This window comes from Bombus fervidus, chromosome 16, assembly GCF_041682495.2.
Source record: "Bombus fervidus isolate BK054 chromosome 16, iyBomFerv1, whole genome shotgun sequence".
Lineage (NCBI taxonomy): Eukaryota > Metazoa > Arthropoda > Insecta > Hymenoptera > Apidae > Bombus > Bombus fervidus.
Window position 1 is genome coordinate 218085 of NC_091532.1, and position 17940 is coordinate 236024.

At 40.8% G+C, this 17940-nt stretch overlaps 1 protein-coding gene across 5 annotated transcripts in view; it reads left to right on the plus strand.

Annotated features, from left to right (window-relative positions):
* The first annotated feature begins 2746 nt into the window (after window positions 1-2746).
* The window catches only part of Ptp10d (Protein tyrosine phosphatase 10D), a 46150-nt gene continuing 30956 nt past the window's right edge, over window positions 2747-17940 (plus strand). For all 5 annotated transcript variants that reach the window (XM_072019718.1, XM_072019720.1, XM_072019719.1 and 2 more), the window contains exon 1: window positions 2747-3574. In XM_072019718.1, the coding sequence (XP_071875819.1) occupies window positions 3476-3574 (99 nt within the window). In that variant the 5' untranslated portion in view covers window positions 2747-3475. The remainder of the gene's footprint in view (window positions 3575-17940) is intronic.

Sequence of the window (17940 nt, forward strand, 5' to 3'; positions counted from 1 at the left end):
AAAGATGGTGAAGTAAGTCAACGAACCGACGCAGTCGAAGAACCAAGTATCTGTTCGGCAAGCTACGTTCCTGGCTACTAGTCTATACGCATACACGCGTACACGCATACACGACCGACTGAACAGAGAAACGTTCTATTGGGATAGGTAGCGAAGCAGCTCTAGTTGAAGGAACATGCAGCGAGCGAGGGAGGAAACTCGGAGCGGCGAACATGGACGGGGACGATGGCGGCGCGACGGTTCGTAGCAGCAGGGAATACAAAAGGTGGCGGTAGTGGGAGTACTAGGTTGGGGGTTCTAACTCGATGGTAGGGAAACGACGGAAAGCGGCGAACGGGGCTGGGGGAGGCAGAGGGGAAACGTTGGAGGTGGTGGCGGTTGCGTCGGGTATCCGGCCGGGGCAGTAGTCGGCGGTGATTCGAACGATGGTGAGACGAACGAGCGTGAGCAAGAGGGAGAGAGAGAGGAGAGAGTGAGAGAGCGAGAAAAACGGATGGAATGAAAAGGCAGTCAGGTTAGCCGTGCGACGGTAGGAGAGGAGTGAAGAGGAGAGGAGAGGAGAGGAGCGGAGAGGCCAGGGACGAGGCAAGGCAAGCGATTTAGCTGCTGCTGCTGCTGCTGCTGCTGGTTCGGCGAGCCCACGAGTTGGAGTGCCGTGAGAGTAGCCGAGGTCCTGTTGGCCGTGCCTGCAGCGGGAGAGGCGTCATGAAAGCGCGCCAGTCGACCGAGTGCACCTCAGCTCGGACGAAATCGCGTATTCGTCGTCGTTGAAGCTACCTTGCCTCTGGATTTCTGCTTTCGTGGCGAGGATTCGACTCGTGGGCCTGCCTGCTGCTGCTGCTGGCTGTCACGAGTCCCCTTCGCTGCCGTATAGTCTCGTTTCGCTGGTTGCTAGTTGGTTTTCACGCAGCAAGAATCCGGGATACGGCGACGAACGCGTGTCGTTCGACGATGAAACGTATTCGATTTCGTTATTGCCAAGTCGTGTATACTCGTATCGCGGAGAATCTCACGGTTTAACGGTGTGTGGTGCGTGTTGTGCGCGACGGATCGATCACGTATGTTTTGGTCTACCTTTGACATCGACGCCCGTCAAGTTGGCGAAGCAGGACAACAGGTTCCTGTCCTACAAAGAAAAGAGGACGTACGTGCGATGGTTTTCTCCTTTTCGTACGATATTCGTTGGATACCTATATCGAACGGTAGTTGTTATTGACATATCGATCTCGTTGGTACGGTACGTTGGTGTTCTTTGACGCGTCGTGAATCGAGTCGAATCGGAAAAAAATATGAAAACCCGTTTATATGAATCGGCAGACACGCCTATATCGGACCAAGGTATAAAAGATTGTTCGAGTTTCACATTCGATAACCACTCGACACCGTTCCCTAGCTGGCGTCTTTCACCTTGACGTTGAAACATCGAACGTACTGCCACGTTTCGGCTGATATTCTCATCATCATCGAGCGGAATCGAGAGTGACAACCGTATGAAATTATCCAAACGATCGTTGATGCATCAGGTTCTTTCGTTGTTCCAACGATCGTATCTTCGATCGCAGCAACATACGCGGAAACGTTCCCTTTCGAAAAAAGTTTCCATTTTTCACGCGTCTTAACTCGACGAATCTCGTTTGGAGATACGATTCGACTGGAAATAGAGAAAAGTGCGTGATAAGGAGAGAAACGAAGCGACGCTGGACTGGCTCGAAGATCGATTCGAATTCGTTCGACGTTCTGTGACGTTCGTTATTTACATAATTGTACGACGTTAACGCAAGTTGTTTGGTAGACGAGAAGGGAAACGCGATAGCACAAACAAGCTAAATAATTTTAGCGATTCGTATTTTCATATCGTTAGCATTTTCTTTTCACAAAGTGAAATTACCTCGTCGTACATTCCATTTACTCTTAAAAGAAAGTATTCGATAGAAGAAAGCGTAAAAATAAACATTCTGATTTAATGTTAAAAATTCATAATCGAATAATACTTTTCGTTGTAAGAGAAAGAAAAGAAAAAGGAGAAAGAGAGAGAGAGAGAGAGAGGAAGGAAATTATCAAAGGAAATTACAGGATATCGGAGAAAATTCGTTTGTTTCGAGCAACTAGATCGCTCGAGGGAATATCGAGACAATCTCGCGATTAATAACCACGTCAGCTCGGATTTTGTAACGCTCGGTTCGTTACGTTGTCGTTGTCTCGGATGCGGAGGGTGTAGCATCCTCCCTCCGGCTCGTTATTCCATTGCACGCGTTGAAGGGCTCGCAACTAGAAGCAATAGGAGCGCGCGCGGCGAGGAAGAAGAGGTGAAAGAAGAGGTGGAGGAGGCGGAGGAGGAGGAGAAGGAGGTGGAGAAGGAGGAGAAAGAGGAGGAGGAGGAGCAGCAGCAGAAGAAGGAGGAAGCGGAGAAGAAGGACGAGGCGGAGTCTTATCTAGTTGGAACTGTTTCGCGTTGCACGTTTCTCGAAGAGAAGAAACGATAATGCACGATCTCGTTATCGAACGTTACATGCCTGTTGTCGACGAAAGCGTTTATCCGTGCGGTTGGTGCTAATTCGATCGGTCGTTTCGTCGAAACGGCATGTCGTTGGTGCGATCGTGGTTCATCGATTTTCTAACTCGACGTTTCATTCTCTTGGATTTGTAAACAAATCAACGAATACAACTTGCCAAAGTAGGAAAGACGGAGAGGTGGTTGCTGGTCAAGGTCCGAAATTATGTTCTACAGCGCAGAGAGAGAGAGAGACGAAACGATCCGTTCGTAAGAGACAATTTCCACGGACGTTGATTAGAAAAGATTTCGGTTAACCGCGTAACGATCGTTGTAAAGCGAAGGGTAGAAAATGTATGGGAAGTAGCGGAGCCAAGAGCCAAGAAAGCCAAGAGGCACGCGTTCGTGACACACGGCGACACGTGGTTGTGGTGTACCGTTTGCAACGTTTCTACCTATAGCGTGTAGAGCGAGCTAGCCGGAACAACGACAGAGGGACGGACGAGGATAGAAGGAGAGGAGCGTTCCGGTTAGCCAAACTCGAGTCAGCTTGCCGATGGATATGGCAGCTGTCGTTCCTCCCCTGGTTGTTTTTCCACGATTGCATCTCGCTCGACAAGCCTATCGTCGGCATCGTGCTATCCGCGAATCCAGCGAACAGGTATCGTCGCAAGGTGTCGTCCAGGCTGCTGGGATACGCGATTCCTCGTGATAGCAGGTTCGCGGCAATCCACGGTGCGTCGTCGATCGATCGACAGACACCGGACGAGCGTTGCTCGCGCGCATTCTTAGCGACGGCCAAAGTGTTCGCCGACAGTGTGCGTGATATCGTGAGTTTCGGTGAATCGATCGTCGCGAGCAAGTAGGCCAGAGAAGAAGAGAAAGGGGCAGAAGAGTACCGTCGATCGAAAGAAGAAAGCTTCGAACTGCTAACGGAAGATCGAGAATCGCGCGTAATTCCGTATATCTTGATAACTGTGCTCTATGATCTCGTTAAGGATGAAGGACGTGGCCGTCGATTCTCCGCGACCGATTTCCAGGCTTCGCGGCAACCTTCTTCTGCTTCTGACGTTACTCGCGGAGGTGAGTAGGATGGGTAAAATCGTACGAATCTAGGACGGCGTTGTTCGAACGCCTTTCCGTCACAGAATCCGCGCGTACGCCCACAATCCTCTACGTACACGAGATCAAAGTTCTTTGCAAGCGTAAACTTTTAGTCCGATTCCTTGGCGAAGCAACTGTCTGCCGTGACTTGTCGCAGCCACGGAAACTCTACCTTTCCGTCTTTTCCAATCTTCGTGTTGCTATTCGTTGTACCGATCCGCGATTAATCGTTTTTGAAATTCTTTCTTTTCTCTTTGAAAGTATATTCCATGGGTAAAATTAGTCTTTGGAACGATCGAAATTGTTCTTAGTTTTTATCCAGAATTTAAATCTACCTTTGCAACGTATACATAGAAGCAGCATACACGTAAGCCCTCCCGCACCATCGAAGTTGTAATATTAGCGAAATTCTACGAGTCATCGATGGTAATAGGTTCTTCTTCCTGACCAGATACTTTGTTCGACGTTTCTTAAAGTATAGAAGTAAACGATAGATGAAAAATTGTGAAATTTATCTGAAAATTATTCGAATCTCTGTTATATTTATTATAAATTCTTCTTTTCTATTTCCTAATCGTTGTACCGATTCGATCGTCAGTATCGAACTGTTAGTTTACTGTTATCTAATTTCCAATGAAGGCGAATACGACAATTAAATACGACAAATGATCGTGATCTCTGCAAAATACCTACTTGCGTTAAAGTACGCAATGTAAAGTACAAATGTAGACTTTGCATATGAGTACGTGTATATAGAATTTAGAAATTTGTTTCGATCTTTACCAACGTAACCGTCGTGATCGTCCGCTAAATTTTCGTGCAGGATATGTAACAGTAGGGTAAAGTTAGCGTTATTCCAGCTGTCTGAGTCAAGTAATTTCCCTTTATCTTTAAACTTTATTTTAAACTATTTAAGTCTACGCAGTCTAAGAGTAGGTCGATTTTGGCTATAAATAATAAAGGGTGAAACGTCGACGACTCCTCTTCGTCCAACGCAAACAAGTTTGTCTTAATAATATATATATATCATGAATATAATAACAAGATCAAGAACAAGAACAACAACGTCGACGATAATGGTAATAATAATAATAATAATAATAACTATTCTCAGCTGTTGTTATTATAATTCAGTAGCGCGTGCGTAATATTATTCTCCAAGTGGTTTTCTTGTTTATTTCACTAGTTGTCTCGTATAACATCTTCTCGCTGTCTCAGTGAAGCTAACCATAGCAGTTATCCGAATCGTTTTGTCGTTTTTCATATTTTTTTTTTTTTTTTTTTTTAAGTTTGTTATATGTTTTGTTCGATCGTATCTATCCTTGTTGGATGTAAACCGCGCGTTATTTTCTCACGCCCTTTCACGTTGTTACATCAAAGTGTTTGCAATACGCAACGAATTTGATTATTCTGTGCGAACGTTGCAGACGTTGAATTTTAAGATGTTTAAGCGCATTCGTAGAAGGTTCGTCCGTGGCCAAGCGTTTCGATACTTTCGTCAGCTACCGTAGATGGACGCGCGCATCGCGTATCGCAAGAGAATAATATCTCTGCTATCAAATATTTTTCCACCGTTTTGCAGAATAAAATTAGCAGCGGACTCGTCGGTTGAAAAGTTGCCCGACTCGATAGTAGATTTCACGAGAGTTTCGCGATAGATGCGAATCGGATCTGGTCTCGAGCTGTGGTCAGCGAGATCGGTGAAGGGGAACGCACGGTCGGTATCTAGTCTTCTTTTGCTCGGCTGATTTGTGTCTCCGGGTTGCGAAACTCGGTTGACTTTCCCAACGTGAGAGAACGTCGCCTCGTATCCGGTGCGATGCCCACTGACCTTTGATTTTCAACGATCCGTTCGACCACGCGAACGTTGTTTATCCAAACGTCGATGTATGGCGTTTCGACGTCTCGACACGCTGGATTTCCGTCGGTTTTGAAACGTTTCGTATCGCGGAAGTTGCGAATTGCGAAATTGCCACCGGAATAATTTTGCGTTTGCCGCGAGAATTTTGCTTGGCGATTTTATTGAATGCTTCTTGTGCAAACTCGTGGCTCCCCGTATCCAGGTATATTGCTTTCGACCGCTCGCTTGTATCGACGTAATTGCGATTCGTATCCGATCTTATCCGGTGGCACTCGATGTTTTAGAGTTTGATAAGGCGGCGGGTTTCGTTTATGGTTTGGCTAAGCGAGTTCCGTCGAGTTGTTCGATTTAAAAAGATCGAGATAAGAATAGGAAAGCGCGTGGCTTTTGGAGGGCTTGTTATACGGGATTGTTCTTCTTTTTCATTTATTTATAGTTGCGTCAATTAGTGGCTTTCGGTCATTAACGACACAAAAGAACGAGAAGTTACGATTACATATTATCGTACAATTTAATTGCATTTTACGTAATTTACTAGTTTTTCTATTCGTTTAACTCGCTTTTTTTTTTTTTTTGTATTAAATTGTTGTTTATAAGTAGAATATTCCTGTTACGAAGGAAACGCACCGAAAGTAGCTTTTATTTTGTCATAAGACGAGATAGATCGCTTTCAACTAATTTCTATTTTACATGTCTGTTTCAAGCAAATAATAAATACCTTGGATTTTACATTTCGTGCTTTGTATATATCTCAGTTGCAAACGATATAACCGAATTATCTTAGAACGTAATATTTGTTTCAATATCGTATATGCGTATCGTTGTCACATTGAACAAACGAACAAACGAACAAATAATATTTGTTCTTAGAATCGTTTTAATTTTCATTATTTTTTCATTGTACGTGTCTGAATTTGCATGTACGACGCGATGCCCGTGATAACGTACATATTCGTAAGACTGTAAAGAAATCGGTATTTCTGACGCAGTTCGTATAATGGTAATCGGAATTTACTCGAAGATATCAGGATGTCAACGTCAGAAAACTTTTATTCGAGTGCCTTAAATATCTCGAGTGATTATTTTTATTGACTTACCCTCTACGCGTACAGATCTCTTATTATCGATAATAGGGAAAATTTAATCTAGAAGGGTAAATACGATGGTGAACGTGACATGTTTTTCAAAGTCGTGCGTTTCCAGATTTCAAGCTCGTCGATGCTCTTTTTAAACCGGACTCTACGTACACTATTATTTATCATCACGGCGTTATATCGTAGCTAAGGTTAAGACCGATTCAAAGATTTATTTATAATACCGTGATATCCACGTGACGTTGAATACGAAGAACTCGGAAACGTTTGATAATAGCCGGGAATAATTCGATGACTACGATAGGCAGATGGAGGAAGGAAAATTTATTTCAACAAACGTTCGAAACGATGATCATCCACTTTTCATGTAACTTGCAGTTTTAACGCGTTCTCGAATATTTTCAAACGTCGTAGACACGTCGCGATAAACCGTTTGTTCGATTACGCTCCTCGGAAACAGACTTAAAGTCGTGAGATCAGGTTTTCCGAGTTTCTAACATTTTGGTATCGAAGATCACGCGAATATACAACAAATATAAGCACGACGATAAAAAGTATACAGGTTCGTACTTGAAGGCTTAAAGAGATCATCGTCGACCTTGAAATAACGAAAAATACGACTTTGAGGATAATTTCACGATTACTATCGTATTTGCGATGTTAATCGAATGCCATGTCAAATAACGCTCTTCCTCTGACATTTCTTCACGTGCTCGATAATGAGTTGGATATTTAAGGTACTCGAACCAGCTAGGGGCCCCTGCGCGTGTACAGGTGTGTACGTACGTACATGCATGCATGCATACATACGTACATACTAAGGCATTAGCAGTACCTAGGGACCTATATATACGTTCGTTAAATTATTCTTAATACCTCGAGACATTGCAAGACATCGAAGAGTTCTTTGAAGTATATTTCTTGGAATTATTTTCCTGCGATTAGCAAATAATATGTATAGGAAAGTACAAAAATGCAAGATAATATTGTGCAAACGCTTTTATTTACCGATTAACGAGTACCGTGAAATCGAACAAAGTACGTAGAATATCGTTGGAATAAATGAAAGTTCAAGCACGAAGGATTACCAGGTGTCTCACGGTTTATCGACTAAAGGAAAGTTTCTTTAGCGAAAGTACCTGTTCTGCGAGACCCGTGGCGAATGAAATCGCCATTCGTTCGATCGGACAACGCCCATTTCGATTGTTTTTAAAGACCAAGATATTGTTTATCGTTTTCGAATGTCGTTTCGTGTAGAAAATCGATGGTTGAGCGCCGAGCCGCTGGAAACTACTCTAGGTTATTCACGTATGCTGGTGCACGGTAACTAGGCTAAGTGAAAGTGAATAAAGCAAGGATCGGCATAAACGCGATGCAAAGCGAATACCCGGGGTGCGGACAGTGCGCGTCGAAGGGCAGAAAAAATAGTAGAATTTTCGTGGGTTTTACAGTATATCGAAACGTTAGAACGCTGTTGCTATTACGAGAGATAGAGGTGGATTCGTAATATTTAACGTAATAGAACTTTACCAAATTTATATGGGTACACGACAAAGTCGGTAGGTCATTTTACCTTACCGTATAGCATATTATTCGTTGAACGTTACTTTTACATCACTTTAACATTCTATTATAAACTGTAGCAGGATGTGCGAGGTAAATGTGTCGTTTCGATTGTTATACCTTTTATAATTACCTGCCAGATCGAAGAAAGGTTATCTTAGTAATTGTTAAATATTCGGACAATCGTAAATATTCGAAACGTAATCGACGAACGTAATCAACTTGATCGTGTATTTGGTCCGGCTTTCAGTTTGAAGATTTCAATATTTCGGCGAAATAACGGACGAAAAGTTATATCTGCAGACTACTTCCAGATCGTAACATCGTTCTTTGAATGTAAATTTTGTTCGCAGTCGTCATAAACGTTCATACTTTCTTTCAATTTTGTTTCAACAAATCAGGCGTATATTTTCGATTTACTTGAAAATAAAGTTAAAAAATTTAATCATCCCTTTTTAACTTCAATTGTACAAAGTGAATAGACTTTACGTTCTTTTATTTGCCATAGTTAAGATAAATTTATTAGTTTAATTTATTACGTTTTTGCGCGTGTAAAATACCATCGATGTACTGTAATAACACAAATAACATAGATGAAAGATTTATAAGCTTTAATAGGAAAATGTAGATTTTGAACGAAGAAAACCAACCAATGGTAGTCTGGAATACAAGTAATAAAATAATAATTAACTCGAGACTATGCGATAGAACCGATAAAGTAAAGGCCATCTGTTTCAATTTATTGGAACGAGTCGGCCTTATGGACAAACGAGTACTTTTTTCTGTTTTTCTCGTTCGTACGTAATTAATTACGACTCTAACGATTTTCATATATAAATTGATCTTTAGATCGATCGCGATAATTAACGATCGAAAACGTTCATAATTGTGATACTTTCGAATTGTGTACGAAAATGTTATAAAATTGGAAAATTTCTAATATTTTGCGTCGATGGTATTTCGAAAGGACCGCTTTCGTTAATTTTCCATTGAAGCCGTGAAATCGAATGGCAAAATGATATATATATTCTCTTATACGTATATAATGTTTATATAAAATAAAACGTCTATTATATAAACATAAATATGGACGTTGTATGATCGATATTGATATATTTTCTACTCTTTTAAACTTCAAAAGTTCGCGATGAATCTTAACATCGACAAATCTTTCAACAAGTAGATAAATTGAGAAACCAAAGGGAAGACCAAAGGGAAAGATCGTGATAAGCAATTTATTATATAGCGTAGTGACATTTTTCGATCGTCGATCGTTAGAATATTATTTTTGTACTTTTACATACCTTATATACCTTTGGATGTAAAAAATTCCTTCGTCAAGCTAATTTCTCCAATCCTAATCACCAGTCGTAAATGAGCGACGTCGAAATAAAAAAACTAATAAAATCGTCGATTTTTAGCTCATGCGTGCTCTTACAAATATTAGCGCGCGCTAAATATACAATAAATCCAGAAAATGTATATTTACCGTTATCGAATCTGTTTTAAACGAACGCGAAGGATAATTTTCTTCGGCAAAAGGCAAGAAATACGCGTAGCAAAGAAAGATACGAGCTTTTCACGTTCTTTCGGGTAAATAAGGAAAGATTTATCGCGTGGAAGTAGACGATTATGTGGAAGCAGAGGTATAATGGGATATCGGTGCTAGCAGCGAAGAAAGATCACGTTAGAAACGTATAATACCTCGCTGGACCATATATACTTTCTCTTGCGAGCAACTTGCCGCATCTTAGAGCAGATGCTTAGAGGAGAACCGCAGGTTTCGTATAGATCTCTCGAATCATCGTCGAATCGTGTGCAAATCGAGCTGTGGATAAAAATGTTTTCTCTCGCCTTCTTTTCCTCGAAACGTCGCGTAGATCAAGACGTTGATGCGTCTCGTCAAGTTATTATTCGCATGTTCGTTTCTTCTTCCACGGTATCGTTTCGATATCTTTTCACGAACGGGGACAGAGGTTGGTCGATGCAAAAGCGATTCCGCTCGTGTTCGCGAGCTAGCATGCGAATTGTTTGCGGTATTTTCGCTAGACGTGATGGGATCGAGAGAAAGCCGTGACATTATTGGCCCAGAATTCGGGGCTCATGACCGCGTGCTAATTTAAGTACTTGCTACGAGGACCCTGTCGGTCGAATGGACGGCAAATAACTGTGACGTATCGAGTTGTCGGCTTCATATTGTGCGCGTTGCGTTATATACGCTTACTGTTTGCTCGCTGTTCGCTGCTTGCTGCTTACCGCTTACGATGTGTTACGTCGCCGCGTGGACGTTTCGTTGGTCAATATACCGCGAAAGACTTCCGTCAGCACCGTGTTTCTCATCGATATCGACCCGTCATCGAGCTAACGACAAAATTGTGTCTTTGAAAACATCTTGAGAAAACTTTTCATTGATAATACGTGGCGTCATAAACGACCTTCGTTATTCTCCGTTCGTTCCTCTTCGATACTTTATCCCTACTGTTTTAGATCTACCAGCTTTCAATACCTACGATACAGGACGAAACAATTATAGTCACGATCATTTACCATTTTACGATATTTATTCTACTTAATTTTGTTTTTCGATTCGCTTCCACGAGGCTTTGCTTTTATACGGTTATGCGTATAGAAGCAATCAGTTGCGCTCTCATAATTTTCTAATGGTCAGAGACATTGTCTCTAAAGTAAATGAGAAAAATAACGACGCGAATATTCGAAAGATAAATAAATAGATAAACGAAATATGTAGGTTATGCTTCGACGTAAAAATCGATTCTAATTTTCTTTGATAATTTGCGGAATATTATTATTTTTATAGGTTGTTATTTTGCGGATATTGCCAGTCGAATCGTTATTTCGCTATTTATCGTCGTTGTTTGCGCTTATTACTAAACTGCGAGTTCTTACGAAAAATGTTCTGTTTGTAAACGGAAAATAAAATATAATAAAATCGAACGTACGAATTATTCGGTGAACGTTTGATAGGAAAACGGTTAATGTTTTAAAAGAGTCGTACAACGAGTGCTCTGATTTAGCCTGGCACGTTATCGGCTCGGAATTGTAACGATATCGAGATGGCCGTATTACGAGTAATGAGCGTGCACGTGACAAGCAATCAGTTTGCATTTAGTACGACGACAACGCGTGTACGCTGTGCTCTTTATTCGTTGGTTCGCGTGTCGTGTAAAAGTTTTGCAACCTGGCAGTTGGATAGCGATGCAGAAATTGACGCGTATGCGCGCTCGACGTTCGTCGTTCGTCGTTCGTCGTTCGTCGTGGAACGTTAAATACGCTTTGTTTTCCTATGTTATTCGATCGATACGTTACTGCATCCGAACGAATAAAAATTACATTTTTACGAAATTGTATATTAAATTCTTCTTAACTGTACGCGCGTATAAGATATTAAAAAGAACAAAAAGAATAGAAGCGTTTAGAAGCGATATTTCAAACATTTATCGTATCATAAGTAGGACGATTTTTCATTGAATTTGATTACTGCGGAAAGGCAGAGCTTTGAATCGTCATATCTGTCGTTTAGAAATCTTAGGAAATAATCAAAAGAAAAAGGAAGGACAATCGTTATTACTTTATTATCATTATTATCATCATCATCGTTATTATTATGTTCGTGATCGTCGTCGTTATTACCGTATCTAGGTAGGATTTTGTTGGCGATTATAGGAGTAGGACGTTGTAATTCGGCAGAATTTTTCACTCTTCTTCGAATCGAAGAAGAATCGATCATTGGTACGAAGAGATCGTGATAAACCAACGGAGGAAATACGCTGGCCGTAAGTCGAGCTCGGCCAAGCACCGGAACTCGGGTCGGGCAGCGTAGCGACGCTCGAAAACGCGTGCAAGGGCAAGTGCAGAGGCAAGTGCAGAGGCTGCGTGCGGTTGCCTGTGATCGCTCGTCGCTCTGCTACGTGTGTCTTGCATCCGGATGTGAGGTCGGAGTACATCCTGGTCTAGCCAGAGAGGATGCGGCCGCGTGCACAACGAAAATAGAGCAGACGGGAGAAATAAACGAGCAAACTACTCGACGCATCGCGTCGTACCGAGACCTCGCGTGTATCGCGTTGTCACGAGATCCAGCTACTTACACGCCACAATGGAATAACATTCGAGGAAAAGAAACGCGCGATCTCGAAAGAAACTTGAACGGCGCGAAGAAAAATTTTAATCGCAAACTATACGCGTTTCCTTCGTCACGTGTGAGATTCGGGCGATCGAAACGCGAGTACTAACGAAATAAAAAGCGATTCTTTAGCGACGGAGAATATCAATTTCAATGTAAATTTCAACGAATACGGTGAAAAACGTTATATTTAGTATTTTATATTTGTTTTGTAAGATAGAGCTATGATTAAGTAAATTCCAACTATTGGCCTGTTCCGTACGTAATACGGTCCAGATATCGATCGATATCGAATTGGTTTTCACGTACTGGATAAAAATGACCACGTCTTTCCCCATTCGAATTTCATGAAATTTCGACGCCAACAATTTCCATTGTTTCGAACTTAACACACCGGATAACGCAAGAGTAGATTATCGTACAAATAAATTTCAAGTGATTTTTTGTCATTTATTCTCGCTGTGATTCTGTAAAGTAAATGGTAAACCGTGAAAGTGCATACCGTACTAGTGACAAACGTTGTTCGATAATTGGATGGTAAAATTAACGATTAACCGCGTTCTTTGTTCCGTCTATGCTTGTGCCGCTTACACTCTCGTTCACGAGTCGATCGGGACATCTGCTAGTTTCGTATGGAACGTAGTAACGGACGTAGATGGCGAAAGGAAAGATTTATCGATCGAGATTATGTGTTTTCGCGATGACGATCCAAAATACGTGGTAAAGATATCGAAGAGTCATAATAACGAACAACGAATTCAGACCTACATGTTGATGAAGCGCGCGGTGAAAGTGCGCGCACACACTTTGTGCGGGCGAATATTTACGCACGTTTCGTTCGTTCTTCGATCCAAGTACCACGATCGATTTAGTTACGAAATTCAGAGAAATCTCCTAAAATTTGAATCTGACTCGTGGAATCATTTATTACGGACGATAATAACGACGTCGAAGCAATGGAAAATCGAATAATTCGATGATTTTACCGCGTGTACGTTTCTCACCGTACTCCATCTTTTGAAACGTCTACAAAGCTAATAATTTCGAGCGAAAACGTTTTAAAGAGTACGTGAAATTCCTATCTGAGATATTTTTTCGTTAATGATTCTACGTCGAATAGTAAATCGAGTTTAAGTAACTGAAATAATTTAAACAGAATCGAAAAATTACGAAAATTGGAAATCCAGCGCTGAACGAGATGCATCCTAGTCGTTCCAAGTGGATGATAAAAGAGTCGTTTAAACGTGGATACATAACGCAGGCGTGAGAAAAAGGAACGATCGAAAGATCTCTGGTTCCGACCACCAGTCGGCTACTTTTCTTTTACACCCTGTGACATCAGAATTCCGGGATCCTTTTGACGCACGTGGTGCATCATTTGCATTTTTATCGCTCGTCATTTGATATCTACTTTCGCGCGCGGAATATCCGCGCGAGTGAAAAAAATTGGACGATTTTCCACGCGTGGGAATATTCTGCAGTGGGAATTTCTAATCGCAGATTTTTAAGAAGCGGTCGTCGATCTGAACGATAACGCGGAACACGTTTGCGTTGAAACGAGACAATATCGAAAAATGGAGATGCTACGCGAGTAGACAAATGCAACGGAAATTTGATTCGATTTCATTGGAGCGTATGCGATATCGAGCGCGAAAAGAAAACTCGACGGGTACAAAAAAGCTAACATTTTTCGATACAAAAAACCGATGGATCTTAATTTAGATAGCATTTAGATAGCTATCTATGTATTCGAAATTCAAAGATGCAGAAACGCACGAAACGCGTAATCTTTATGTAAATTTTATTTTTTTAATTATACCCATAAAAATAAAATAATCGATATCGATATAATAATTGGACAAATAAACGAAATATTTCCAAATATTTTGAAAATTTAAATTTCTTTGCCGTCCAAGTTCATTTTCTACGCATTTCTACGATCCTCGCTGTAAAACGATCCTCGTAACTCGTTACCTGTTTATAGTACTTCGCCACGAATGTCCCCAAATTTGCATACAATGTTTCCACTTATCGTAATGCATACCGACGGATTTCGTTTCTCTCGTTCTTTGTATAAATTAACTTGCCTCGGATCATCGTTGTACGAATGCTGTATTTTTCAACTTTTACTTATAGCGTTTCGTCGGCGTAATTTTTCATTTTGAAAAGTGCAAACTTCTTTGGTAATCGAGGTAGGCGGTTGCATCCTGTTCCTGGAACTGGAAATTCGAAACAGTTTGCCAACGCAACGTGCATCGCAACCGAACTTTGGTCGAACATCGGTCCTTCGCTGCTTGGCCATTCGTTCGAAACTTTAATATTTCATCGACATTTCGATCTGATACACGTCGGTCTATCGACGTGTTGACTTTCGTGTCTCGTCTTTAATCGGATATAAATCATCTTTTGATCGCAGAGACGCGGTAAAACTGACGGAGATATCAGCTTCGTGAATGTTCTAACGAATGTAACGTAACTAAAGTAACTTTTTTCTACTTCTATCGTAATTTAATGCCTACGTTTCTCTCTACGTACGATGCGTTCGCACTCGTACGATCGGTACTCTTCCCAGTCCAGAAAGGTTAAGACGTTGTCGTTGAACGTTTCTGGTCGTCTGTGCGCGTTCCTTTGTTACGAACAGCTTGCTCGGTTCTCAAGGGGACTGCCTTTCACTAATCTGCATCTGACGTGTCGGCAGACGATTTTTCTTTTTAAAGCCACGACGTTTGACGTCAAACGTCAAGCGTAAAATCGTCAAACGGAAAAGGGTAAATTTCAACGCACCGCGTAAGATCTCTGGTCGCGTACGACGGAAAAAAAGGCGTTTCGATGTTTGGTGTTTGCGTGGATTAAAAGCGTTTTATGACTGGTCGAAGAACCGTTCTCCGCCGCCTCCGCTCTTTCGAGATGTGTGTGTATGCGTGTATCTGCAAAGTTCCGTTAGGCTGCGCATAATTACGCGAGTCCAACTCGGACATCTAGAAACGCGTTTTGCGTGGGTACAATAGCTAGAACCATCGAGCTAACTCGAGCTAATGTAGCCAGCGATATCGAATCTAACGACGTCTATCGGAAGAGATGCGAGGGAACGCGGATACATTGCACGGCGATCTCTTGAAACGGATACTTGCACGTTCAGGTGAAAATCGTATTGGCGTTTCTTATTTGACACGTGTACGACGGGAGACGGAGAAAAGTTTGCAGCAAAGGCTGAAACTTTGCGTGGAAACTTTTGAAAGAAGATAGCTGAACGTTAAGGTGAAAATTGCATGGATATTTCTACGTGTGTGCGAAAGGAAAATGCGAGATACGAAATACGAATACATACGTTGCGCGAAAATCTTTTATAAAAGATACTGGAACGTTGAAGTGAAAATTGCGTTCGTATTATTTGTTTAGCGCGTACTTGCGAAAAAGAGAAAAAGGGTACAAAAAATTTGCAAGAAATACGAATGCTTTGTACGTTTATACTTTGAAAAAGAGGAGAAACGAAAACAAAGAGAACAGAACGAAATTGATGAAAAATAGAGATAATAGGAGCGAAAAGATTCTAAAACGCGTATATTTTACACGGGTAGCGTTCACAGAAAACTAGATACAACTAGATAAAACAGATAGAACTATATTCGAGGCGACTATTACGACTATTACGTAGAAACGGAAATTTATACGTTTAGCAAGGTGAACAAAGAAATGGAAATCCTAAATAATTCATTCGTTTTACCGATCTTTTGTTCGTTTTTCCAATCGGTTATGAAAGAGGTACGAAGAGAGATTAATTTATTGTAGAATCGAATAACAACTTCCGCTGCTTATCGTATGTATTCGATGTTTTAACCATAGAGTCGACTAGTAACCATAAAATGTGATAATCTAGGCGAAGGTGGGAGAAAAAAGTTGGGAAGGGACGGTCTTCCGTAAACGAGCAAATTTCACGCGATCTTTTGCAAATAGCACTTTGGTCGAATGTAATTATCGTTCAGGTATAAGTCGGATTTCCCAAGAACGTAGATACGTGTGTCGTTAGCGCTGTTTCCCGGAGATAGAGCGCATCCAGGATCTTTCATCGATGACTTATATTCTTATAAAATATCGAATCTCTCGTATTTTCTCGCATCTAATATTATCCAATGGACAAATTAAAAAGTATCCGTCCGGTAATACGAATAGAAAATAATTTAGTTAGAAGAGACTTTATATTTTACAAGTTACATTACGAACAATGGGCTCCAGTCTAGATTTAATATTATTTTCTCTTAGACACGTACGTTTTCGATAAATACACGCAGATAGAATAGATGATGGAATATGCAGTGAATTTTTCAATTTGATCCTTTCTAATATAACGATACTAATAATAACGATACTTAATTACTTATTTCCTACTCTACCATACATGCTCTAAACATCCTTTAAGACTAATAATAATAATAATAATAATAATAATAATAATAATTTTTCGTTGCTTGCTGTTCTCTTTAAAAAAAAATTTCGATATATGTAAGTCGTTTCGAAACCACAATTACATATCAAAAATATGATGTTGCTGCAACTACGAATATCTTACGTTCTTAGGATCTTACGAATAACCGAAATATCTTTGTTTGGAAATCAATTAACCAACTACTGTGAAAAATTTTCGCAGTTGGTGCACTCGGAGAGTTGCATGCTCGTAGGGGCGATTACGTAAATCTTTAATTACGCACAGCCAAAAGTTAGAGGAGCGCGCGCACGCACATACCGTCATCGGTCAAAGTGGAACGCGCAGTGTACCAAACGCGTTTGGAAACCGTTTGCTTCTTGCATCGCGTTGCTCCTTTTCCGATTAATTATGTCACGGTTTCGTCACGGTTTCTATTTTTCGCTCAAGTAAATCGCTTTCGTCTCACGAATCGACGTGAATTCTGCTTTTTCTTTTCTCTTTTCTAACGTAATTGCTCACTGTACAGCGACGTGTAAATAATTTCTAACGATAATAATTCGATATTCGGTTAAACGAGAAAATTTTGAACGAATAACGCTTGGTGGGAAGAAAATAGCGATACCGCGTGTATGAAACATTTATGACGATCGATCGCCGTTGTTAAATTTCTGTTCTTTTATTCGAACGTGTATAAATAAGATCGTTCGATCGCTCCTTTTTTCTCCATATATCATCGTTTCTAGTTAAATTAAAATTAAAACGATAGATTACTTTTTATTTCGATAAGACGATCGGACTTTGCAAACTATATATTTTCTATATATTTTTCCATCGAGTTTTTAAGGAAATTCTCTATTTTTCCTGTATTAATCAACGCCTACTTATTAGCGAAATATCTAAATTTTGCCTGACCTTCCTGTTCCAGGGCTCGCAAACGGCTTGCGAGCTTTCGTTCGAAACGCTGTTACTGGCATACGCCCCACCGTTCCGATAAATATCCACGCGCTTTGATATATCGCGGCACGAAATGTAAACTCTGCCACCGTACATAATAATTAATTAATTATTAATGGATGGAACAAAGTGATTGGTGGAACGAAAAGACGATAAATTCGAAGAAATAATAAACCAAATAAAATAAATCCATGTAACGTCTATTTCAAATACCACGTAGCTACTACTTCTTCTTACAGCGCTTAAAGAAAAATCTTCTTTATCGATGATTTGAAAATTACACGATCTCGAGATAAAGAGTTTTCCACG